This window comes from Camarhynchus parvulus, chromosome 3 (genome assembly GCF_901933205.1).
Source record: "Camarhynchus parvulus chromosome 3, STF_HiC, whole genome shotgun sequence".
NCBI classification, from domain to species: domain Eukaryota; kingdom Metazoa; phylum Chordata; class Aves; order Passeriformes; family Thraupidae; genus Camarhynchus; species Camarhynchus parvulus.
This window is the reverse complement of record NC_044573.1, coordinates 21482344-21508669: the sequence shown is the minus strand read 5'-3', so window position 1 is coordinate 21508669 and position 26326 is coordinate 21482344. Positions and strand designations below refer to the sequence as shown.

Sequence of the window (26326 nt, the reverse complement as noted above, 5' to 3'; positions counted from 1 at the left end):
ATAAAACTGTGCTTCCAGACCCACAGGCCTTTTACAGCCACTGGCAATTCAGACTCCCCTACCTTAGATGTGGAAGAGCTGAGTTCTAGCTGTAGTGCTCCATGCCAGGAAGCTGACAACTGTGAAAGCCTATATGTAACCCAGATTAGTCACATATTTATGATCATTGCTTTTTAAATAGGCTCCCAGACTACTGTCTCAGCACTTATTTATTTATTTTAAAGCACCTAACAAAGACATTAGACTAACCTTCTAAAGATAACTTCAAGATACGCTAGCAGCAGATGATTTCACAGCAAGCTTTTATTTTTACACGTTCATTCACACTCAGTCCATGATGCTGTACTTTGGGCTTCGTCACTGAGAGCTCCTTGTTTAGTGCATAGATAATTATAGTTGTGATGGGCTCAGCTGCTTCAGGCTTCTTCACCTCCTAGATTCTCTTTGGGGAACAGTTTCATTTTTGAGTTTCTGATAGTGCTTCTGCACTTGCTGGAGTGGATCAAGTATTTCTGGAGAGGAATGAGTGTCACTGGGCTTGGAGACTCTCCAGTTGAGGTGGTTTACTGAAAAAGCTGCTGGGCATGTGGCTGCTCTACAGTGACTGATCTCTCCTTGGCTGCTTTGCTTTTCCAAGACAGTACAGGTGGCCTTGCAGTGGCTTCAGCACCTGTTACCTGCTCAGTGCTACTGTTCTGTTGCTCTGCATCAAGAGCAAATTATATGTAACTCTAAAATAAACCCTGGGTCACCCTGACAGAAGATGCAGGACCCAGACACAGTGTGATGAGCTGTGAGCCTTGAAGGGGGAATGGCATCCCCAGGTCAGGGATGAGCTGAATGACACATCCCAGCACATGCAGAGGTTGATATAAGGGGAGAAATAAAGAAGAGAAATGGGATATTCTCTTCTCCATATTGGTGGATCTCTGAGAACCTGATGGAGTGAGAGGCCTTTGTGTTACACAAGAACAGGAAAGAGTCAGGTTTGCTCGGCTTTAGGCTGGGATCCAAGCTAAAGAATGGCTGTGCTTATCAACACTGTTTTGTTTCTTTGTGGATCTCTTACTCACATGCTGTAATTACAGCTTTCTTGAGCTTGCTGGGGAGGGGGAGAGAAGCCTTTTGCTCCAGTGTGAGCTGGCAGGGGCAGAATAACACATTCATTTGAAAGGCTTCACCTGCTGATGACAAGCTGTTATTACAGCCTGGGTTTTGTCAACAGTAAAATTATATGGGCCTGCTGGGAGAAATCTCCCACTGAAGGATATGGAGTGTGAACTAGAGTATCTTGGCTGGATTGTTTCTGAAGGACAAAGGCTGAAATTGTGCTTAAGGATGGAAGAGGATTTCACAGCCACAAATATTTAACTTCTCATCCTTGCCCCTTCAACTTTATTAGGGAAATGCTTTAGTTGTGGCTGCCAGCAAGCCCAGGATAGCCTTTCAGCCTGGGAATGCAGCTGCAAAGCAGGTGGGGCACATTGCAGGACAGGTGGCAATGCAGTACCCAATGCATGCCTGCTAGGAGGCTGGTGTTTAGTCAAACTGCAGCTTGTTAACTGAGCTGTGCAGCAGTCCCTGTGCTCTTAGCCCACAGCTGGTGTGATCCTGCATGGATACAGAGCATATAGATAGGGCAGTGTCAATCTCCCTGGTGAGTCTGAAGCTTTACTCTCTCCACTTGCCCATCCTCTGAATTCCCAAAGCAGAAGGGTGCAGTAAATTGCAGAACAGGCAGTGAAGTGTTTCATCCTCACTAGGAGTTCCTGGAGCTGGAGGGGTTTGGGAGAGTTGCTATGAGTTTGGAAGGGAGGGTCATGCAGTAGTCTGGAGAATCTCTGCTCCTAAATGTCAGCTCACCAGATCTATTTCCTTTCAATTTCATGTTGAGCCTTAACACGCATGCTCTGTGACTGGCTGGCAACATGGGCCTTGTGTGCTTCCAGCCCAGTGTAGCTGCTGAAAGGGAAGTTCTACTAGTCTGTTTTATCAGGGTGTGCAAGGGGGCAGGAGTACATTAGGATGTGTAACATCAGGCAGCTCCCGTGCAGGGAGCTCTTGAATCCTGTGTGCCCAGCAGGTGGGCACAGCTTGCTCACGCTCGTGGTCAGGGTGCTTTGGACAGGAGGTGTTATCTGATGGGCCAGTAAAGCAGAGGCCCCTGGCCTCAGAGGGCATGTTTGGCATAAGGTCATTTGGCACCAAGGAGAATGGGATCTCTGGTCCAAGTCTTGTCTTTTCCTGAAACTTATGGAGGACAGTCTGTAGCTAAAAGCTACAGACAGTTGTGGATGGGTGGAAATGGGCATGTCACCATGTACAGTGACTCCCCATCCCTCCTGGATAATCAGAGAAGGTACTACCATCCAGGCATGCTTTAATTAAAACCATATTGTGACCCTAATTAAAGAGAGGGAGAAAAAGGTGTGAAGAGAATCCCTAAATTGGAGAGAAGGGGGAAGGAGGGACACTGGAAGTTTCATACAGTGCATCTCTTGCTGGTCTCTGACTCCTACGCAAGCTCTGAGGGACGCAGCTTGTAGTTTGTTTACTGGTTAGTCAAATCCCATCTGCTCTGAAGGAATAATCAGGAAAAATGCAAACTATCTTACCGTGATTTCTTTTAAATGTGATCCCTTCCTGCAAGTGAGAGGAACCAGCGAAGACTCCTTCACTTCTGTGAATTACTTAAACTGAGACAAACACAAGGCAGGGTGCAGGGCAGTACTGCAGTGAGGATGATGAGGTTATTATGAGAGGTGCTTAGATAAATGGCAAAGCAACAGGTTTTTTTCAATGTGCTGCTAGGCAGAAGAACAGATGCCTCAAATGCTGTGCAGATTCTCAGCAGGGATCTGGTGTTAGCTCTTAAAAAAATAAAATCCTTATTGAATTGAGCAATTAAAAAGTATTTCAGAGGCTCTGTTGCACACATGCATGTGTGAGCTATACACTCTCAGCTCTTGGGGCTGCGGCAGTACAGCTGTTCCCTGGTGTGTGCCCCAGCAGTGTGCCACAGGCAGGGCTGGGCTTTCCCTGGTTTCCAGCCTGCCTGTGGCACTGCTGCCTCTCCAGGGTCCTGCTGCCTGCCCTGAGCCGCTCCAGTGAGAATGGGCTGGCAGCCTGCAGCAGGGAGATAAGGGCCAGCCTGGCTGTGCAAACTCAGGGGTCACATCTGCTGCAGAGTGAGCAAAGAGGAAGCACACAGAGCTGGAAACCAGGGCTGAGGAGCTAAAAGCACTGGAGCCATGATCAGCCTCCCATTGTACTGCTGGGGCTTTAGCTGTGTTTCTGCAGGGAAGCAGACGTGCTATGGAGTACTAGAGAAATGTGTGCTTTAAACAATGTCTGTCTTCAGAAAAGCAAACACATGGCTCAGTGTGAAAGCAGCCAAGAGCCTGCAATAAATTCTCAGATTAGACACTTCCAGACTATAAATCAGCTGGATAGTTTTGGTTTGACAACTTTGTTGCAGGAGCTTTTCCATTGCTTGCTAAAAAGAGAGAGACTGATAGCTCAAGGTTTCCTTTGGTTCAGGCTGTTGGTATACTTAAATGGCCTAACAGCATCCATGTGTGTGTGATTGCTCAGGTGAGTGGTATCAGAATGCTGGACGCCAGGAGGCTGAAGGGAGTCCACCCTGTGTTTTCTGTTTGGTGGGCTCCAGCCCTTCACAGAGAGCAGCCAGGAGGAGGGGGCAGGCTGGGGGAGAGCCAATACGCAGTGCTCATGTGAGAGGCCCTGCCTGTTTGCTCTCAGCTCTTTTGGCTTTGTTCTAAAAGCTGGAGTCCTGCTCCGGGGTGGATGACAGGTGGGGTGTGTCTAGTCTTAGCTACTCATTTAGGGCCTCTCTCAAGTCAGGAGGAGGGGGTGCTTCAGGCTCACATCCTAAATCCCAGGCACAGCTTGTCTAATGCAACACACGGACAGCTCTATCACAGTAGCTCCTGTAGCCGATTTACCAGGACTGTGTTTAAGATGACACCATTAGCTCTATCCACCCTCCCTGTGGCTGCTGAGCTCTCCACGCCTGCACGGTCGTGCGGGATCGCTGGTCAGCAGCGCCCTCTTCCCTCCCCTGTGCGCAGGCCGGCGGTGCTGGACAAGAAAGGAGACCTGGCTGCACTCAACGAGGTGGGCTATCAGCTCCGCATCTGACACGGCCGTGCCACGGGCTCCAGAGGGCTTCCCGCTGCTGCCGCTGCACTTTACCTGCACCCCCTTGGAAGGAAAAAGGAATGGGACTGGTTTTTAATTTATGTACTCTCACAATAAAAGTTTGACCTAGAAAATAGGGGGTGGTTGTTTTTGGTGGCGGTATTTATTTCAATTTATAGAAAAGGCATCAGTGAAGAGAACCTAAAATTAGATTTGCCAGGATATGAGATTTTTTTTTCTCTCCCATCATGTAGCAGGTGACTTCAGTGGTGTGAGTTTCTTCAAATACCATTTCCCTGTACAAGTGTTAATTGAACTTGGCCTTGTGCTGGGTGGTTGCATTGGAGTAACTAACAAATCATATTCTTAGTATTAAGATGTGCTGGGGTGCAGTGCAATTTAAAAAAAATCATATTCACTATTAATCTTTAATTCAGCAATAAAAGCAAGCAGTGAAGAAGTGGCATAAGTTTTTAAAGTACCAGTATTACCTCACTAGACTTAATAGATATGCAAAACTGTCAGTATTATTATTTTCTAACCGATTTGTACTGTTTCCCAGCATTACTGGGAGTATTAAAACAGCACTGGATGTTTTACTGCCACCTGTATTATTATTTTCTGCGTGTTGCCGAAAGATGTTAAGTAATAGTAATATGCAACTGTATTCTTAACACTGACATCTTGTTAGGCAAGATACAAGGGTTGAGGTTTTTTAAATGATGATAATTGATGAATAATGAATTTTTAAACTTTCATAATTTTTTTTATACTTTTGTCACAAGCTTTTAGTCTTTCTGAACTACACCGCTGAAGCACAAAACATAGAGATTGCTGTTTTGTAGAGACAAGTCAGCTTTTTTCTCATATATGTAGTACCTGGAATAATGGAAAAACTGTGGGAATTGCTAACCTGAGTCTATGTGCTTTTCTCTCCACATTTATGTGCAAATTTGAACCTTGTCTTTGAAAGGCTGGGCAGTCTCTGATGGTGATGCCTTGACACCTTGTATTAAATCAGGCATGGCAGGCTGAAGTCAAACCTGCTGTGCTGTGCTGGGAGTTTTCCTGCACATGTTGTAGTAACAACTGCTTAGTCAGACTTGAATAAGGAAGTATGACTGAAATAGATGAAAATCAAGCTTCTCTGCTTCCTCCCTGCTCAGCTGTATTGTTGTAAGACTTGGCTAAGGACCTGTGATGGACAGCAGTGTACTCAAGTGATGCAGTAAGACTTGCTGGGGTCCACCATTCGACTTAGTGAAGTTCTCTGGAAGCATTTGAATGCTGCATTCCTGGAAATGTTTCATTAGGTGCCTAAATATAAACTGGATTATTGTACATGTCCAGCCTCTACCCTTTGTGCTGTGCTCATAGATGATGCTGCCATGGGCCTGGTGTAGCTCCCTTCCTGGGCACTTACTTTTTTGGGATCTCAATGAAGATGGATGCTGTTACAGACTGACAGTATTGCTTATTCAAATGGAATGATGTAAGCTCCTAGGACACTACCATCAGCCAGAAAATGCATGAATGTAGAAGGAAAGAATTGCTTGTTCACAGACCTCATTACTCAAAAAACTGAATTTCACCTGCCTAAGACAGGAAGAAAAAGCCAAGACCCAGCAACCTTCTACAGCCCATGAAAGGCTTTCTACTGATTAAGAGTTCAAAAGCTCTAGAAAGAGAACTTTTCAAAAGTGTGACACTTCTTTATCCAAGTTTACCATATCAATATCAGGAAGGCCTTTCCCATCCCTCTTTCTTTAAACTTTTCCACTCCTGTGTTCACAGTAAGGATTTTTTTGGTTAAGGAGTGAAGCTGAAGAGAGGGAAATACTCTTTTGGTAGAAATTCTTGTGTAATTGATATCAGCTACAGAGTTTTGGTTTCAAACTTTGTGCTGCCCAGTGTCTTGTGACCTAAATATTTTTTAAAATGACTTCTCATGGATAAAATGATGTGGAAAAACTTTTGATCAGCTGTATCCTATAGCACAATGTTATCTGATATGTTGCAACTTTTTTCTATGAAACCATGGTTTACTTCAGCTCAAATAATGGTTGTATATAGTTTCTACCCTTGTCCAGCACACTTTATTTTCTCTTAACTGATACTGAAGCTTTTTAATGCTGTAGAGGTGTGTTGACAAATTGCTTTTGGTTCTTGTTTAAAGTTCTGCTGAAATATTCTCTTGAAACTTGCTTATGATGGCATTTGTCTTAAGTGTGGTTCAAGTGACAGCGAAGTGGTCAAATAGTGTAGAAAAACATGCATGACTTTTTGGACTTTTTCTCATCACTTGTATATGCACAGCATGAAACTTCAATAAAATTATCATGGTAGTCTTTTTTTATGACTTATGTGTGGTTTTTTTTGGTTTTGCTCTTAACAAGGGTTGCTACAACTGAACAATGTTTTTAGCTGTAATGTGGGTGTGCCCAGAAATTTGTTGCCTCTATCTAAGTATGCTGGCATCTATGAGATTACTCAGATGCCTGAAACCAGACAGCATCCAGGATCAAACATGTCGTCATCCTCAGCATCAGCCTGACTGTTAACAGGCAGAAGAAAGATCTTCAGTTACAACTACCTATGACTATGACAAAAGTAGCCTCTTCCAAATTTTCAGCAATGTAAGCTGAATGTTTTAGCAGGTGCTTATATTTTGTAATGGACTGAGGAGCTTCTTTAATTGCAGTTATCTGCAGTCAGGGAAAGGCAACACAGATGAAAATTCCACAAGTGCTTCTGGGAGACAAATGTGTCTGAATGGGTGCAGGTTTTCCAGCACTATGGTGAAAGACAATTCTTACTTCAAAGCTGGTTCTACATACACATCCATGTGTCGTTTGACCAAATGACAAAATTTGTTTCCAGCCCCTCTACATTTCCTACTCAGGCAGTCTGGTGGTTTTTTAATTACTTTGTAAATTGTATTTTATAGAGAATGTTTATGAGTGCAGCGTGAGAGTAAATATAAAACCATGATAATTTAATAACATCAGGATCTGTCATTTCAAGATACAACCAGGCCTTTTTAATAACTAAATGGAAAAAAACCCCATCCTGTCACCACTTCTTCTATAGGTATGAAACCTTAAGATGTCAAGGGCTAATTTTTTTGCTCCTGTATACATCAGTTAAGTTTCCTGTGATGTGGTGTGCTCATTAAGCTTAGCTTTATTTCAGATATTTTAAAAAATATTTCAGTGAATGCTACCTATATTTAAGCCCATAGAATTTTAAGCAGCAAATTCTTAAAGCATAAGTATTTGCCTGTATGCCTTTCTTCCTTTGAAAGTTCAATCTTGCAGCCTCTGCACTGACAACACTGAGTAAATTCCTTTGCAGAAGTGTTAAGATGGAAGTGACCACAAAGCACCTTTGTAGTAAAACATTATTTTGAACTCATTTTAAAACGCTGCAGATACACAGATACATTCCCCTCTGCTTGAAGAAACACACAGTTCTCAGAATAGTCCTTTTTACTGTGATTTACAAAAAAATCATTTACAACATATTCATGAAAAATAATGCCATTTGGAGTCTGGCACAGATGTTTTCCTTTATCAAAGAGGAAGCTAATGTAAAATCCTTTTTCTCCCTAAAAGACTTGGTAAATTAAGCATTTTTTTTTAAAGGAAGTCCCTTTAGAAAGTCTACTTTACACAACACTAATAAATCAGCATGCAGGCAAACTTATTTAAACTGGACCAGCAGTGCTCAAATTTTAAAAAAATAATAATAATCATCCCATGAGAGAGAAGGTAAAGGGAACTTTACCTACAGCACAAGTCCTTTGGATATTACCGTTCAACAAGCCTGAACTCTGCTAGCAGTGGCAGGTGGTCAGAAGAGTTATTTTCATTGGGAAGACCATTAACAGTCCAAAGATCTTTCTCTGTTACAAGTGCCAGCCTGCCAAGAAGTTTCAGACCTCCACAAAAAGAATCCTCTGCTCCTGTTAGAAAAAACAAATCAAAGGGCATTGTTTATCAGTGTGGGCTAAATATCACATGTTCATACAGATGTAGAAGGAGGAAAGCAGAATGGCAGCAATGATGCACAGTTGTTACTGTTCCATGCAAAATCACCAATACAACAGTTTGGAAATTCTTTTATGATTCCCAAAACAGAGTTTCAGCAGTAGAGCTCAAAGTATTCCTAAGGACACTATTTTGTGGAGGAGTAAATAGAAATAAAAAGGAAAGTGCATTTATTTGTTCATTCTAACTCCCCTGCAAAAGCCTCATATAATCCAGTCCACTACTTTAGACAACAGCATTGCTAAACAGAGCTGACACTTGTGAAAGTATCTTTTCAGAGTTACTGGTTCACATAACATTTTATTTCCGTATCCTCAAGCACACAGTTCCCCAGCAGGCAGGTCATACAGACACTTTTGCTCATAAGGATGAAGGCATTCCAGCTTTCTATTCCCTTTCATCATAAGAAGGGATCTCCATTATCTCCTGCTGCCTATTCCTGTAACTACCTCAGGAACCCACTCCCACCTCCTTCCCCAGATGGAACACCGCACTGCTCATGCAAGAGGGAACACGACTCAAGCCTTGCAATCACTACACACTTACATAGAATGGTTTGGGTTGGAAGGGATCTTAGGGACCATCAAGTTCCAACCTCCTTGCCATGGGCAAGGGACACTTTCCACTAGAGCAGGTTGCTCAGCGCTCCATCCAGCCTGACCTTGGACACTTCCAGGGATGGGGCAGCATTGGTCCCAATACCCTGAGGAATGAGGAACTGATCCCTGAGGAATGCCACTTGTCTTCACCTGGGCATTGAGGCACTGATGGCAGCTGTTTGTTTCCAGCCAATTCATGGAGTGGTGCAGCCACCAAATCCATCTCTCCAGCTGCTGGGCAGGACCATGTCAAATGCCTTGCACAAGCCCAGGGAGATGTTCAGTTGTTCTACCTTTTCCACAGTTACTGTAACCCTGCCACTCAAGGCCACTGGATTTGTCAGTCATGATTTGCCCATCATCAAAGAGCAATCAGCTTCTCAGCTCAGGTGGAGAAATTTCACTGAAATCCTTTCATGATGTGTAAAATTTAGATTTCCTGAGCTATGTATTCAAGTTGGACAACTACTCAGCAATCCTACCTATTGCTTTCAGAGTGCAGAGATGATCCTGGGCAAGTTGAGTGCTTTCAGGACCTGTACAAACCGCAGCTGTAAGTTTTGACAGAAATACTTCCTGTGTGAAAGCTCTCAGCAAATTCAGAACTTCCTGGCTGACCCTGGCACTGGCTTCCCAAGAGATACTTTAAAGGACTATCCAGCAACTGCTGAACTCCTCAGAGTTCAAACAGCTTCATCCTTTGCCATCTGCCAGCTTTCCAGCCCTTCAACAACCCAGCAGCTGTTTGCTGCTTTAAAGAAAAGCTTTTTCACTGCAAAGATCTCTTGGCAGCTCTAGAGCACATGTCCACCAGGTCTTGAGACAAATTTATCATTTGGGACAGCATCTGTGTATCTACAAAGAAGCAGTTTGTTGCCACAGAGAACTTGGTCTGCGTGCAGTGGTTAATGTCACTCAGAACACTCAGCAAAACTGTGCCCTGCAGGACTCAGGTAGATACTGAACCCTGGTTACAGGAAATCCTGGCAGGTGGATTTTTTATACCAAATATTTGGATAAACATGACAGAACAAAGCATGAATATTTTAAAATAAAACCCTTTAAATGGAAAAACCCAATCTGTGAGCCTAGACCACATTTAAAATTCACTTGTACTGACTTTGGCAGCTTTAAATACAGATCATCAGAAAACTGAAAATCCAAACCATGGCTTAATTTCTAGGAGCTCATGAATAAAAATGATACTTGTTTAAAGTAGTTGGAAAATTCAAGTTTGGTTCCATTCTATACTCTGATGTGAGAACAATCTATTTGAAAAACAAGTGCAAAAAGAAAATAGTGCTGTATCTCTGCTGGAGCAATGATGGTGCTAATGATGCAAAAAATATATAATGATGATGCAAAAAATACACAAACAGGTGAATTAGGATTAAATTCTGTGCAGAGATGCATTCTGCAATCACACAGCACTCCATTAAATTACATGGCATTCAGAAGTAATTTAAATACTTCCCATATTGTGGTTTTTCAGTCAAAGCTTTTTTATGTGCCATTTTACATTAATGTAGCATTTACTGTGCACATTATGACAAGTGAGACTTGTGTGAATTGACTCAATGAATTCTAACAATCTAGTCTCAAGTTGCAAGAGATGAAGGTGGTATTTTCATTCCACATACTGAAAAAATCTTAATTTATAAAAGTCAGGGGCACTGTACAGTGGGAGCAGGAATGGAATCCAGGTTTCTTTGCTCCAATGCAGAGACATTTATGTGCTAGCACTGCACTGATGTTTGTTGATGGCATGAAACACAGAACTCATGGGAGCATGGAAAACAAACTGCTCAGAAGCACCCACAGAACGAGTCCCAGAGCAGTGAAGCACGGAGAAACACTGTGATACCATCACGAAATTCCCACAGAGGTACCGCGACTTTCTTGCACCATCTGGTGACTTTTAGCTGCAATTGCAAACTGGAGAGTGACAGCTGGGCCCGTGCCAGTGACCGTGCTCACAGCAAAGGCCAAGAGTCTGTTACTTGGCACAAATTATTGCAAGACAAGCTGAGAAGTAAATTGCCAGGAAACGGTTCGTTTATCAGTTTTAATGCACATCACAAATTGCTGTTCATTGTGTTGATCAGATGATTGGGAATACTGCCTTGCTGTAGGTCTGGCCTGCATTCCTGACAGCAGTACTTCTCAGGTGCTACTTCCACTGCTGCTTTCCTGTACCTCCAGCTTGTTCCCATGCTGAGACAGGAACCACAGAAATGTTCACTCAGATGAAAAGGGTGGCCCTGTGTGGCACTACAAGTCCAGCTGTGGTGAGCTGACAAGGCCATGTTTCTCAGGTAACAGCTGACATTCAAGGCCCTACCATGAACCTCTGAGGAACTTCTCATGGATGAAATCATCACTCCAGCAAAACAAATATTCTTGTTTAGCATTTATGAAAATGAAAAGTTGGTTTCTTTACCTGGCTGGTCAGCAGTATCATCATTTGCCGCAGAATAGAAAATATAATCCACGGTGACAGCACTTCGGGAATGACAAGTTGTCACTTCTGGAATCCCAGTTTCAGGGAAGTAATGAGAATACACTGAAGACAATTTAAAATGGTGCCGCAATTTCGAAGATGACCTAAAGAGACATCAAAGAAAAGAATTTTATTTTCTTCCATTACCAAGAAGGAATAAGCAATGAAGAAATACCAAATAGTTCCTGGTTACAAACAAAATTAATTATCTGGATATGCAAACTAGTATTTCTCTCCTGCAAGCCATCCTGTAGCCTTTTGTTTGAGAGGCCTAAAATTCTGAAGGCAAAATGCAGGCAGCATTTTTGAGTAAAATTGCTGATCAGAACTGGTTTAGCTGACACTTTACTTAATAGATAGCTTTCACTCTATATACATTATGTAAGCATTTACATGTCCTCATTCAGCAATCTCTTCCTGACACGCAGGCAGAAATGTCCACGAAAGCAGCTCATATGAAAGGAACAAAACACAAACTCATCTAACCAGACCCTTCAGCATAAAGAGAAATTCAGATTTTTAGAGGTTTTATTGTCCCCCAAGCTAGAGGTATCAAGTTCCAAGTTAGGCTATGCTTATGTCTTTCTTCCACTCAGGCTCCCATTTTCTGTCTCCCCATCATTTGTGTGTTGCTCTTCAGTTCAGCCCATCTTGTCTCACCTGTCTTTTCAATCTTGAAAGCAAAATGCAAACTGCACCTTTCAGCAAAAGAACTCCTGTCTCTCAGGAGTTTTGCTTCCATCATCTCTACAAATCATCCATCCCTCAGCTGTACCTGCCTCATCCTGCATTTTAAACCTAGGCTGCAATGTGTTCTGATTGAAACACAAGCAATTAAACAAAAAAATCAGCACATTACCTTGCCTGATTCAGAGCAGAAACAAATATGCCAATTGGTACAACACAGGCAAGTAGTAATTTGGTTTTGTTACCTGACATCCCTTTTAAGGTGAGGGGAAAAGCCCTCCAAGAAGTATTCAGCATGCTATGGATTTGAACCATAGCATAAGGCTTCCTATTTGTTATCTACTTCTTTCAGAAATGCCATGACACCTTTTTCATCACCAAGAATCACCAAGAGTCCTACTATGACTATCTGCAGTGATGCCAAGATCTCATTTCTGGTAAGAAATACCTGACTTGGAGCCTGACATCCCATACGTACATTTAGGGCAATTTCCTTCCTCTATGCCTTACTTTATATGCCTTTACCAGTTTGGTAAATGCAAATAGATTCTTGCTTTCAAAAAGAAGTTACATTTTCCTCCTCAGCATTCTAGCCATGGCTTCCTCCTGACTGAAAGCTGTATTAGCAAATCCATAATACTCCACATTTCTCAGACTCAAAGAACTTAAATACTCCCACAGAACTCATGACAAGGAAGATTTTATGACTTTTCCAGTTCCTTTCCCTCCTTCATCCCAGTTTCACACTGTATGATAGGATTTTATATATCCATAAACCAGTGTATCAAATACAAAAAAAAAAGAGAGAAGTGCCAATACTTCAGCAGCTGGACAACACTGGCTTATTTTTTTCCTCTCCCTTTTTTAAAAACATGGCTTCTGCAACTGGACTGAAGTTCACATGTTTCTTGTAATATCTCTACAGAGGATGATGTTCTGTTTATGTCAAGAAGTGACAAAAAATGCCAGAAGCATTCTTTTAATGAGCAGACAGAGAGTACCCTCTAGACAGCACTGACACCTCAGCCCTGCATTCTAAAAAAATATCTGCAAGTTTCTGAAGAACACATATTCCATTATTGCCAGTTCTAGTCTTCTGCTCTCTGATCAGCCTTTTCATGTTTAAATGAACCATAATGTTTTTGCCAAAAGGGCAGACAGGGTTGGGTGATCATCAGGTATCCACAGCTGGAATCAGATATAAGTTTGGTCTAAAACCAAAACCAGCCCCCAAGTAACCAGCCAAGGGCTTGCATATTTTTCCCCAATACATACTTTTCAGATGCTATTACAATCTCCTGAGTGTTGTCTGGTTTTGCTGTTTCCAATTTTTCTCCTGCAAAATGACAATAAATTCAATTTATATTTAAAATGGGATATATAAAATGAGACCAATGCTGAAGAGCTACAGTAAAAAAAAAAGTATCTTTAAGTACGCTTAATTTTTTACAGCAGACAAGATACAATTCACCAAACTGAAATAAACTCTGTTCCATTAGTAACATCCCCTCTAAAGACTTTTTTATATTATGTCTCATTCATTTATTCTCATTCTGTCAAAGGAAAAAATAGTGGATGAAAGATGTAGCCATACTCAGCAAGGAATCACTTGGTTCTCCCAACTGTTCCATGAAGTGCCAACACTATAATTCAGAAACACTGAGGCAGAATGCAGGTCCACACTCTGTCCATGTGCTGCATCCCATCACCTCCCTCTCCCACTCACAGCACAGCTGGCTTTCGGGATGCAGACACAGGAGTTTAAACATTACACACCAATTCCCGAAGGGAAATTTCTAACTATTATCTTATAAATATTCAAATTTGCAAAGTTTATATGAATAAATCACTTTGCACTCTAATGAGCCCAACAAGGAAGTTTTGTAAGCTCAAGACTCACTGCTTTTTCCCCACTAAAACAGAATGTATGGTTTTCATACCAGCTGAATGACACTTTCAAAGGCTCACAAAAATTCATTCATTCAAAAACTGACCTGCATTTTCTTCCTTTGGTTGCTGTTTTATTTCATATACACAGTTTTGTGAAATACCTAATTTTTTGGGCCAAATTGGAATAGATAAGATTCTTTGTCCCCTTGGAAACTGTTCTTGTCCAGAGACCTGAGAAAGACAACAAGCTTTTTTTCAGACAAAAATCTGATTAAAAAAAAAAAAAAAAAAAAACCCGCCAAACCAATCTGAAATAAGTGAACATTTTTTTGGTAAAGTTTAAAGAAAAAGGCCCAGCCCCTTGGAATAATTATAATGAGTCAAATCCCTGTAAAAATAACACCCTTTATGTACATCCACTCTGTTTATCTGTAGCAAGTTCTTTGCAGGTACCCAATTTTTCCAGATGGTTCTTGTGACACTGAGACACTTCCAAGGACACTTTTAGCAATGTGACAGCCCTGGCTCAGCACACAGAGCTACACAGATCAGCTTCAGGATGCTGATCCTTCTGGGAGCAGATCAAGTCAAAGGGGGGCTTGAATCAAGTCCCCACCAGCAAAGAACACCCAGCAGGGCTATTTTTTTGGTCATGTTTCCTTATTTTATGCAGTTCAGTCAGTCCTATTACATAGCATGTGACGCATCCAACAGCTGCATACAAGAGCTCACAACAAGACATCTTTTATCATGAAACAGTTGAGATTCAGCATCTAATTGCAGCTTTGCTTTTACAATTACTGCAGCCACCAAGTTTATCTACAGTAAGAGTTATCTTCCCACAGAGCACACAGGAGGTTTTTTATTAAGTGATTATTTTATCCTACTTAAAGACTGGAACACTTAAACACAGTGATAAAATCATCCAAACACGTGATACAATTGTTCTGTGGATTCACTAAATTTCAGGAATGATTGTTGGTGAGATTGTCCTTTCAGAATGCTGGGAGAGGACACAATATTCCCTAAGGCACAGCTAATATATCCAAGCTTATTTAACTGCAATAACTTTTGCTTTGCAGGCTGCTGACAGGGCACTAAGAGAGGCACTGCAATGGAAAAAATCACAGCACCACCCAAATACTTCTATTTAATCAGCATTAACCATTTTTTTGGTAAGAAGTGAGAAGCACAGCCTACCTTCCCTATAGCAAGTCCTTCATAATTTAACTTTCCTTCCTTTATAAATCTGTACAATGGAGAGCCAGGAACAGAATTGAAGTCCCCACAGATGATAATTGGGCAGAAAGAGCCATCCTTCTGAGGGGCAACACTGGCAATCTCTGCCAGGAGCATTGCAAGCTGGGTCAGTTTGATGTCCCCTCTCCTTGGGTTGTACAGCAGGTGGGTATTGGCAATACAGATGGCAGCACTGGCTTTACAGTGAAATCTGGGCTGCAGCAGCAACACCAGTCCAACGTTGTCCCTGTCCAAGAGTGGGATATCACGGCGAAAAAATTCCACTGGGTTTGAGGAAATCAGGCTAAATTTGGAAGTTTTGAAGCAAATGGCACAGCCATCAGGCTTTCTGCCTGTCCTCATTTTATACTCACAGTGATACCCTGCAAGAAAGGCAATTAAGAACATAAAATACTATTGTATAAATAGAGATCTTAAAACAAACAAACAAAAAAATCAAAAAGATCTCACACTGCTTTCTCACATGACAGTCAACCCCAGTCTGAAGTACCAAAGTCTGTGTGAAGTTCACATAGACTTGTGCTCACTTTTCTTTCTGCCCTAATCTGAGCTGAGGCAAGGCAGGACAGGAAACGTGGTCCAGTACCTTATGCAAAGTGCAAACATCTATATACTGTAAGTTACCAGTCATGTTCTTATCTCCTCATCTGGAAAAAAACCCAAACCAAAACAACAAAGAAACCCCCACAAGGCACATAAAAGTGGCCTTGTGCATTGAAGTTCTTCCTGGATGCTACAAGAATGGCTTAGGAGTAATACCACTGAAGCATTACCAATCAAAAGCCTTAATCATGCTAAGTCATTAGTCAATATCTAAAATTATTCATGGAACAAAGGTCTCAAATGTATTTACATAATTATGCAATTATCCAGTGAGCAGCAAGTGGCAAGCCTTCACCAAGGAAACAGAGACACTTATCAAATGACAGCACTGGAGTTCAAACAAGTCCATCTAGAAATAGTGATTTGCCAATTTCTTCATTTTATGTAGAAGTGATTTAAACAAGATTTAAACAAGACCTTATCTATGTAAGGAAAAAAAATTAGATCTTGAAACAGTATCTAGTTTTTGCCATTTTAAAATGTTCTCTGCCCTGCCCAGACTATATGAATTCATGAAGTACAGCCTTGGTGAAGTAGGGTGAGCTGACCTGAGCTCACACCAGTGCTGGAATAGGGGATTCCCATTCCCTTCTCCCAGATTCAGGCCATGTTGCTCCTGCCACTTAGTGCTAACTCAGTAAACTAACAGAAAACCAATCCAGAAAAGTAAAATTAGTCTGGATAGTATTCTGCTGGACTGATGGATTTCACCAGTGAGTGCCAAAACCAGCCCAGGATAAGGGGCAGGACATGCATCTGGGAGCTAGGGATGGGGAAATGCTAGGAAGAGCTAAAGCAAGCTCCAGATCCTCCTGTACAGAAGCTACAAGCTCTCTTGCCCCCACAAGTCTGGCCTCAGAGTGTTGTTTCAAATTTCAAGCGGATTTCAGTCAGTACTGCCATTACCCTCTTCTTTGCAAACACTCAATTCTGAGACTACCTCAACTAACCAAAAAAGAAAAAAGTATCAGTCCAGTGCTGCTCCTTTACCATGTCCTCCTGGCATCAGACAAGAACCAGTGCCAGGATGGAAGCAGGGCCTTGGGACTGGAAAGTGGCGCAGGGCATAAAAGATTCAAATCAGTTTAAACCACTATGGAATCAACCCTTTGCAACACATTCCTTCCATAAAATCACAGGAGGGATAGTGACAGGACAGTCTATTCAGACTGACTGACAGCACTTGTATAAAAACCTCATGAATATGTACTGACCATGGATAACATTTAGTGCTCATATCTGGAAGGTTTCAAGGCAGAAAAAACATGCCCTTGAAGAGCTACCCAACAAGAATACTGGTAAAAAGGATTAAGGTGGTTTCAAGAGAGCACTCGATGAATTTGTAAAAGAGGATACACAACACTGTTGCATGTTGATTCTATGCAAAAGACTTGATTCTATTATAGTACTAGCTTCCTCAAAAAAAACCCCCTGAGTTCTCAAAGGGTAACAAGTTATCCCTGCAGGGGAGAAGACAATGTATTGGTCCTAAGAGTTTCATCATACCCAGGGATTCCAAACTTGACTTGATCTCTGTTCTGTAGTGGTCTTCTTGGACTTCCTGTAAGCAGAGCACCTAAGGCAAAGGTTTACAATTAAAATATATTAGTAAGTACATCAAAATGTTACTACAGCATATCTCTGTTGGCCAGTCCATACAGGAATTAAAAAAAGCAAACTCAGAAGGTTTTTGACTCCATAATCCCACAAAAGAATTCACTCTTTGTAGAAAATGCTCCCTAAGATTATGAAGAAGGCCCCAATTCCTCCTTTTTCAGACAGACATTTTCAGAGGTGAGATTCAATTTAATCACAATAGTAACTTGGTCCTACATTCTCAGCAGCCCAGGGGAAGGCTGAGGAAGAAGGGATGAAGAGGCAAATGGCATACTACAGGGTGAAAAACAGGCTTCCATATTATAAAAACCTGAACCAAAGCTCAAACTGAAAATACTCATTTAAGAGCGTTCACAGAATCACAGAATATTTTGAGTTGCAATGGACCCACAGGGATCATGGAGTCCAACTCCTGCTGTGAGCATCTCTGAGCCTTCCCCCAACATGCTGCAGTAACACAGATCTACAACCACCACTGGGATAAAGGACTGAGCTCCCAAAGGGGAACAAGCTACCCCTGCTTGCTGAACTGCAGCAACACATTCCACCTGCGCAGCTGACATCAGCTCATTCAAGCTCTCAAGGGAGAGTCAAATCTCAAGCAACATTCTGACATCTCTGCTTCTCTTAAGGTTACAGTTGCAACCAATGAAACAGTTAAAAATCTGTCCTTTAGCAAGAAATTTCTCTGTGGAAAGGATAACTGCATCTACCAGGGTCTGAGAGCAGCTGCTCCTCTCAGAAAGCTATCCAAGGTATCTCATTGTAAATATAAATTTATACATCTTGTATGCATTTATTAGGAAGAAGGGAAGAGTTTGAAGGGACTTTAATTTCCAGATTCCTGGCTACATACTAACATGATTGCATTTTTCAAATGGCACAAGGCTGTTTTTCTGTGGCTTCCCTAATACAACTATTTTTTTTTTCAGTACTGTTTTTTGACACAAACAGGATGGATTCTATCACTGAACTTTTGTTGGTCTGAACAATGATTGAAGCAAAATTTTACTGACTTGACTTCCTGATTAAGACTTACAATAATTTATGTGTCCTCAAAAACAAACAATAAACTCTACAACCAACCAAAACCACAGAGGTGTTTTTTCAGACCCCAGCACAGAGTAGCAGAACTTGCTATTTCAGTTTATCAGTTCTTAAGAAATATCCACGTGCTCATTTTCTACTCACATCTGCATCCAGCTCTTTGATTTCTTGCAGGATGTTGGGAAATCTGTATGTCCAGAATAGCAATCGCTGCCTGCAGTGTCTGTACAGGTGAGAGTTGTCTTCCAATAAATTCTGTGAGAGAATGTTGTAAGACATGACTGTAAAATCAAATGTTGCCTCACTTCCTGTGCTGCTTTGGTCAGATCCTTTATTTTTAGCAGTTTTCACTGTTTTACTCTGCTGGCAGATATATTCCCAGTGTCTTTTGATGGTTCCTGTTAAAAGCATATGAAGCAGAAAAAAGTTATGTTATAGACCATACGACTTCTTACTGTTCTTGGAAATCATTCTACTGACAACCATTTGTCCTTCAAATCTCTTAAATAATTCTAAAAGCTTATTTAATTAGCTGTGATTCGGACCCTCTGTTTAAGATGGATAAGCATCAGTTAAAAAAACTAAAAATCAAACAAACCAAAACAAACAGCACAAAACCATCATATGCCCTAGATTTCAACTGCTTTGAAACTGGGGAACTGGTCTGTTCTAAGGAGATTGTTGCAATCAGACTGCACCCCCTGCTCCTGTAGAAGGGCTGCCTAACTGGCGAGCCAAATCCAGTCTGTTGGGAGTCTCACACTGCCTTGTGCCACTGCCTCTTCAGCAGAGATGGTGTATGCCAGTCTGGATACACTTCTCAGGGCAGCAGCATATGGGCACCTTGCTGATCTCTCTATGCATGACTAACAAAGGGTTAGGAATCCATCAATCACTTCTACCATGTGTACAGTCTGTAAAACTCAGCCATAAGCTGCAACAGGGTCTACTACAGGAGTCCCAAAACAAATAATGAACCCAATTTTCCTCAGTGAGTTGAGATATCAAGAAATTATTAACTTTCAGAAATACTAAGAACTTCTGAAAAGGCATCCTTCACCTTTCTGCCATTTTAAATTTCATACTTACTATTAGTAGGAAAATTCATAATAACATATCTGCCCATCATTAAGCATCCAATTACTTTTTAAGAAATGTATTTCTCCACTTAAAAGCTCACAGAGATGCTTTTCACCCTTTATATCTGACCTCATCTGAGAGCAAGCTGAGGTTCAGTTATCTGTGCTAACAATCAGTGGCAGACTGCAGCTATAGCTGCCACCATCTGTCCTATTTGGGGAGTAATTTTCATTGCTGTGCTTAGATTATTCAGGACTTTACAGTGTTTGCAATGAATACAGCAAAGCTTTAAGTTCTGTTTCTGTGGTGGGAGAGAAGCCACATTGCTCCTCAGCAGGTATCTTTAATTAGCATCTCCTTCCAAAGGGTAACTGGGAAGGACCACAGTGCCAACCACACTCTCAGATAAAGCTATCTGATAAAAGGCAAGCAGGGTTAAGGGAGGTCTCTGTAATTAAGGCACAAAGTCCCCTCCTTTGGCTCCTGAAGATAAATATGATGTTTCTAAGCCTTATGGGTATTTGTGTCCAAAAATCCCTTTGGGATGCTGATAGCATCTATTGCCCTTTTAAATCATAAAACAATTTCCAGTTTATTTTGCTAAGGAAGTAATTTATGCAAGAGGGCAACAATTTTGACTGTGGCCCCCTGTTTGTCTCACACTAGACAAAACTATAAATATACTCAAGACTCAGCAAAATATTTGGATGCTATGTACAAGATTGTATTTGTAACAAGTTAACACAGACACTTCGAAGTTTCATGGAAGTTTGTTACTAAGCCCAGTAGACAACTCTGCACTTCCTCCTGTATTTATCTGGATAAGCACACGTGATGCCTGCTCTGTCAGATATGATCTGACACAAACTTGCTACCATGCCAGTGGCAGAATACAGCTGTAAAAACAAAATCACACTGGAAGTATGCACCATTAAAGCTCAGTGAATTCATTCTCAGTTTTCTAGGTCACAGATAACTCAACTGGTCTGGAAACCAGTTCAGGGTTCATGAGCTCAGGTAGAGCACAAGGAATGAAGCTATACAACTGCCAGTCCAGCTCAGCCATAAGCAAGTCAGCCAAATCTTTTTGCTTTCCAGAGCTTCCAAATTACCAGACATGACCTGATGACAGAGACATGAGAGAGTGTTGTCTGAACCAAGCTCAGGACTCCCCAGGTTGGGCAATCCCTCACACAACTGACTGTGTTCCACTGCCAAGTGCAGTGAACCTAGATTTGGTACTGTTTGACAGCACAAAATACAAGTTTGCAGACTAAACAGCATTACAAAACTGGAGCATTTTAAAGATATGTTTCCCTGAGAGGGGTGCCAAGAAAAACAGCAACTCAAAAGAAGCAGGCACTACTGCTCATGTCTCTAACCTTATTTGGTGTATTCAGCATCACAAATAAACACAGCAAATGAGCAAAGAGCATCTTTTACCTTTCTTGCTGCCGTGTTTTTCTTCATTCTGTGCTACAGAAAGACAAGATACTTCCTTCTGATTAGACAAGTCTGTTTGTTGTTCAGGAATTGAAGTATCATCCTGGCCACTGAGTTTTCTCTTCTTTGTCAATGGTTCTTCTCCCTCAGATTTCATACTGGGGTTGGGTAGGTGAAAGCAACAACTTTGTGTGTAGTTATCAAGATGCCAATTAGAGTTCTGAAATTGTCTCCAAGGTCCAAAAAATGGATGGAATCTCCAGTTTGCTGAAAAATCAGCTGAAATGGGGAGTGGAAACGAGGCCCAGGGAGGATAGTGTCCAGCCCATCTCATACAGCTGGAAACTGGGCTGTTCAAGGCCAGTATCTGGGAGCCATTCCAGTGGGTGATCCAGTCTCTGCCCAGCCTCTGCACATGGCGGGGCAGCATGGAGTGTCTACCAAAAAAGCACGAGGGTCATTGCTAGCACACAACTACATCTGCCTGTACAAAGCTGTGGAGGCAAAGTCATCCCGGTCAGCATTTACAGAATATACTCTCTCTCTACAAGTTAATGCATACAAGATATTCAAACACTTATATACAAGGTATTTAAACTTTTATCTAAATTATATGCAAAATGGGACTTTACATCTTGCATCCTTTTCCCCCCACAGATTTGTGACATTTAGTGTCCAAACCCTATCTGTCTCAGTAACAATTTAAAATTTATTTTCTGCCTTGTTGAATTCAAGTGTCTGATCTTTCAAGCGCTCAGAGGAATGAACTTTACAAAAGATCATTTTTGCATGATACATTAGCTTTATTATAAGGCTCTTTGTAAGGAATGAGGAGACCACTTTCCTGCAAGCTGTCAGAACTTTGTTTGGAAAGCCATTGATTTGGCTCAAATCTCAATGCCAATACAAAAGGGAAATAAAGGTACTAAGTCTCAAGCCATCACTAGCACCAGCTTAAGACTAAATCTGTATTCTTACTTCTTTTCCAGGAGAGCAAATCACAGCAACTAAAGCCATGAAAAAAGGTGGGTTTTTCCTTTTTTTTTTTCTTTAGAAGAAAGAAATCTGTCTCAACAAAATCACAGGAAGGTAGGCTGAGTAACAATAATGTCTCAGATTCCTCACTGTTTAAATAAGGTATATTTTGAGCCTATAAGCAAAAGATATGAAAGCTTGATGTGCTTGAAGTTGTACTGAAGTGAGAAATTCAGCCAAGCAAATAAGCCAAAATACAGAATCACTGAATCACAGAACACACTGAGTTGGAAGGGACTCACAAGGATCTTTGAGTCCAACTCCTGGTCCTGCACAGGACACCCTGAGAGTCACACCATGTGCCTGAGAGCATTGTCCAAAGGCTCCCTGAACTCTGTCTGGCTGCCCGGTGCTGTTCCCTGGGGAAGCTGCTCCAGTGCCCAGCCATCCTCTGGGTGAGGAACCTTTTTCTAATATCCCACCTAAACCTGCCCTGACCCAGCTTCAGGCCATTCCCTCGGGTCCCATCACTGGCACCACAGAGCACAGAACAGTGCCTGCCTCTCCTCTTCCCTTCCTAAGGAAGTTGTAGGCTGCCATGAGGTCTCCCTCAGCCTCCTCCGGGCTGAAAATGACCTCGGCCACTCCTCACATAGATTCCCCTCCAGGCTCTTCACCATCTTCGTAGCCCTCCTTTGGACACCCTCTAATCGGTAACACAACTCTCAGCAAAACCCGCTTGTCCTCAAATAACCTTTTCCGCCATAGCGCACCAGATGTAGTACGGCAGAGACAAAAACAAAACACCCTCCCGGACACCACAGCATTGCTGTGGAGCAAAAAGAGGCATCACTCCTTTACAAAAAAAAACCCTGAAACACATGTTTTACAGAAAAGCACTGAGACGCTGCTCCCTCCTAACCCCGCAGCCCCCTCCCCCAGCAGCAGCACGCCCCACGCCGCGCTCTGTTTACCGCGGCCCTGCTGGGCCTAATGGCGGGCATTGACCACCAGCGCCCCCAGCCCCGTTACCTCCCGGCGGGCCTGGGCCCCGCTGCCGGCCCCGCGCAGCCCCGGCGCCCCCCGGGGGGGTCAGCCCAGGGCAGCGCCAGCTCCGGCCGCCGCCGCGCTCCGGCCGCCCCGCCGCCGCCTCATCCTCCGCACGGGCTGCGGCCGCGCCGCGCCCTCCCGCTCGCTCCTGGGACTTGTAGTCCAAGGGCCGGGCCCGCGGCCATGTTTAGCCCGGGCAGCGACGCCGGGCCCGGCCGCCATGCCGGCCCCGGGCGGGTGGCGCCCCAGCCCGCGCCGCCCGCCGGGGGCCGCGCCCGCCCGGAGCGCAGCTGAACCCGCGGGGAGGCAGCACGGCTGGGGGTTTGGAAGCATGTGGTTCCAAACACGGGGTTCGTGCATGTGAAAAACGCCAACCACTTGTTTTTAAATTTTTTTAAAAAGTTTAATAGTAATAAAATGGTTATAAAAATAGTAATACAATTAGAGTAATAATAATTTGGACAATTTCAATTAGGACAATATGAGACAATAGAGATAAGAAGTTACGGACGTCCGGGTACCTTCTTCTGGGCAGCACGAGCCCGAAAAAGGACACACGTTAACAGAGGGTTAACCCTTAAGAGCGATAGCCTGTTGCATATTCATACATCTCATACATGATGCATAAATTCCATTCAAACACGGGATTGTGTCTGGTCATCGTCAACTTCTTAACCCTAAGGCGCCTTCGGTCTTTAGCTAGGCAGGAAGAATTCAGTTTCTTCGGATAAGAGAACAATAAATTCCTTTTTCACTGAAAAATTTAGGTGTCTTGTAGCTGCTATCTGGTGCTTCATTCCTTTCTTTAAAAAAAAATCTCACTTACATAGTTCTTATTTTGATTACAAAAGTTACCTTTTTAACTACAAGACTACATTTATCATGTCATTAAAATGTTAATACAACACTACTAATCAATACAGCAAAATACATATAGTAAATATCTATGTAGAGCCATATAATATGCACTTTTCACAGTGCAGTAATTTCTTCAGCCAGAGGGTGGTCGGGCACTGGAAAAGGCTCCCCAGGAAAGTGGTCACGGCACCAAGTCTGGCAGAGCTCAAGAGGCATTTGGACAATGCTCTCAGGCCCGTGGTGTGACCCTCAAGGATGTCCTGTGCAGGGCCAGGGGTTGCACTTTGATGATTCTTGTGGGTCCCTTCCAACTCAGCATATTCTGTGATAATTTCCATAAGTGGTCTTCTCCCTGGGATCACCGTGTGTTCCTGCAGGGTCAAAGGGGCTGGGAAAAGCTGCCGTGTATTTCAAGGTGCCATAGTATATTTCAAGGGCACCAGCACCATGCTTAGTCTTTGCAGAAAAACACCAAAGCCTGCTCACCCAAGTGAGTATTTCAACATTGTCAGGTTTTAAAATGCAGCTGAAGGTGCTCTGCTGAGGAGAGCTGGCCTGAGAGAAGGGTGGGAGACCTGCCCACCTTGCAGCCCCTGCTGACAGACCCACCGCTGCTTACCAGCTGCAGCAACAATCCTCTGCCTCTGCCGATGCTGCTTGAGTAAGCACTCAGAACGCTTTCTTGAGGTCTTCTGAGGCCAGGGGAAATGCTGGCCCTGTAAGGAAACGTAGCACAATGCATATGCAAAATTATAGTGCTGAATAGTGCAGATGCTGTGCAGGAACTGTAATCAAGTAAAATACTGTTTCTCTGTGTTCCTTTTATATCTGTCATAAAAGTGACTTTAAATAACATTGAAGTTTTCCCAGGAGTGGTAGGGAAGACAGGAATTGAAATAATGCAGTGATGAGCAGGCTAGTTAGGCAAGATGTGTAAGATCCACTTTGGGTTTTCCATTTCTTGGACACAACTTACTGGTGAAAGGTAAAAATACCCATCCATTTTCTATAAGTTTCTTCACCATATGAGAATGAAGCTACTAACCCCATAACACATGTGTAGTAAAGGATCTCCCGGCTGCATTTTCAAGACCATCTTGTTTTGGTGGTTTGTTCCTTTCTGAATTTTTGTATTCTTATCTTTTAGATGTATTTCTAGGACAGAAGACAGTAAGCCATAGCTATAGCAACAACAACTGCTGTTATTTCTAGGAGCAGAATCTACACATAACATGCAGTTATTTTCTGTATTTTCTGTATTTTCTATATGTGACCTGCACAGGGACACCCAAATTGATCTGTCACTTCAAAGGTTTTTACATAGTAGTAATCTCAGTAGTGATGCTGGAAAAAAAGAAATCACGGAAGCTTTGGATTTTAATGAAAATGAAGATGTGCTGAGAAGTATGGAAGTTGTGTAATAGACAGAGAAGAAAGAAAAAGATTAACCTATTAATATGATGCAAATTGTTTCTCATCTCAGTGTTGCTAGATTTTCTTACCTTGACCTAGAAAAGTCTTAATAAGCCAGTAACACTTAATTGTGGGTTTTTTATTCCCGTCTTCTGACGGTGTTCACAGGGCTTTTCAGGTGAGGGAAGAGACCAGAATGTTGACTCTATGTTCAGAAGGCTTGATTTATTATTTTATGATATATATATTACATTAGAACTATACCAAAAAGAATAGAAGGAAAAGTTTCATCTCAGAAGGCTAGCTAAGCTAAGAATAGAATAGAAAAGAATGATAACAAAAGGCAGCTGTCTCGGACCCTGTCTGAGACAGCTCGGCCTTGATTGGCCATTAATTATAAACATCCAAGATGGGCCAATCAAAAATCCACCTGTTGCATTCCACAGCAGCAGATAACCATTGTTTACATTTTGTTCCTGAAGCGTCTCAGCTTCTCAGGAAGAAAAATCCTAAGAAAGGATTTTTAATGAAAAGATGTCTGTGACACCGCCTAATTACTATTTTGTGTTGGCGATACCATGTGAAAAGATATTCTGCAGAATTAGATATCTCCAAATTCTGATTTGTAAGTAGAAGCCAAATTATTTTATGAGTCATTTGAGCTTTTGAAACTCCCTAGTGAATGGAGGCTACTGACTCACTGAGGGATGCTTTGATTGATTACTCTGCACATAAGAACAGCCACGGTGGCTCAGATCAATGGTCCACTGAGCTCAGTTTCCTGCTTTCTAAACGTTATTAGCAGCAGATGCCTAGAAATGTGCAGGGGCTGGGCACACTTCAAATGAACACTCTCCCTGCCTCTTGCTGTTTTCAGCTCCATGCATTTCCTAAGCCTGATATGTTTGTCTCTTTACTCACTGACTTTCTCCCCCAAGTACTTGAATTTGCGAACTTTTGGTAACTCATGGAAGTTCTGTGTACCAGCACAAGATGTAAAAGACATGTTCTGCCCCTCTCAAAAGATAAGGGAGAGTGACAAGTGAGCTGCTAACAACCAATGTCCTCTTTCTTCTCTCTTCCTTAAGAAAATG

General features: G+C 42.3%; 2 protein-coding genes across 3 annotated transcripts in view; one reads left to right on the top strand and one right to left on the bottom strand.

Moving 5' to 3' along the window:
• The window catches only part of VASH2 (vasohibin 2), a 34104-nt gene extending 27591 nt beyond the window's left edge, over positions 1-6513 (top strand). The window contains 1 exon segment of the mRNA XM_030945840.1: positions 4092-6513. Coding sequence (XP_030801700.1) covers positions 4092-4161 — 70 coding nt within the window. The 3' untranslated portion in view covers positions 4162-6513.
• Positions 6514-7636: 1123 nt separating this feature from the next.
• On the bottom strand, positions 7637-23023 carry ANGEL2 (angel homolog 2). 2 transcript variants are annotated; one of them, XM_030946340.1, is made up of 9 exons: positions 22944-23023; positions 20937-21373; positions 18558-18811; positions 17256-17325; positions 15087-15508; positions 13991-14117; positions 13272-13332; positions 11250-11413; positions 7637-8125 (listed from the first exon to the last, which is right to left on the bottom strand). In XM_030946340.1, exons 2-9 carry the CDS (start codon positions 21364-21366, stop codon positions 7971-7973), a joined length of 1683 nt encoding a protein of 560 aa, XP_030802200.1. In that variant the 5' UTR covers positions 21367-21373; positions 22944-23023; the 3' UTR covers positions 7637-7970. The 2 variants fall into 2 exon arrangements, with proteins under 2 accessions (XP_030802200.1, XP_030802198.1); XM_030946338.1 differs by having other exon boundaries at positions 20937-21430; positions 22944-23000.
• Between the last annotated feature and the right edge of the window lie 3303 nt (positions 23024-26326).

What these genes read in the sequence shown, in the direction of transcription:
- ANGEL2 (XM_030946340.1), bottom strand. Translation starts at nt 21,366, where the DNA reads ATGCTGCCCCGCCATGTGCAGAGGCTGGGCAGAGACTGGATCACCCAC. An exon ending in AAAACACGGCAGCAAGAAAG is followed by an intron (nt 18,812 to 20,936) that starts GTAAAAGATGCT and finishes TGCTTTTAACAG; the next exon opens with GAACCATCAAAAGACACTGG. An exon ending in ACCAAAGGAAGAAAATGCAG is followed by an intron (nt 13,333 to 13,990) that starts GTCAGTTTTTGA and finishes GTCATTTTGCAG; the next exon opens with GAGAAAAATTGGAAACAGCA.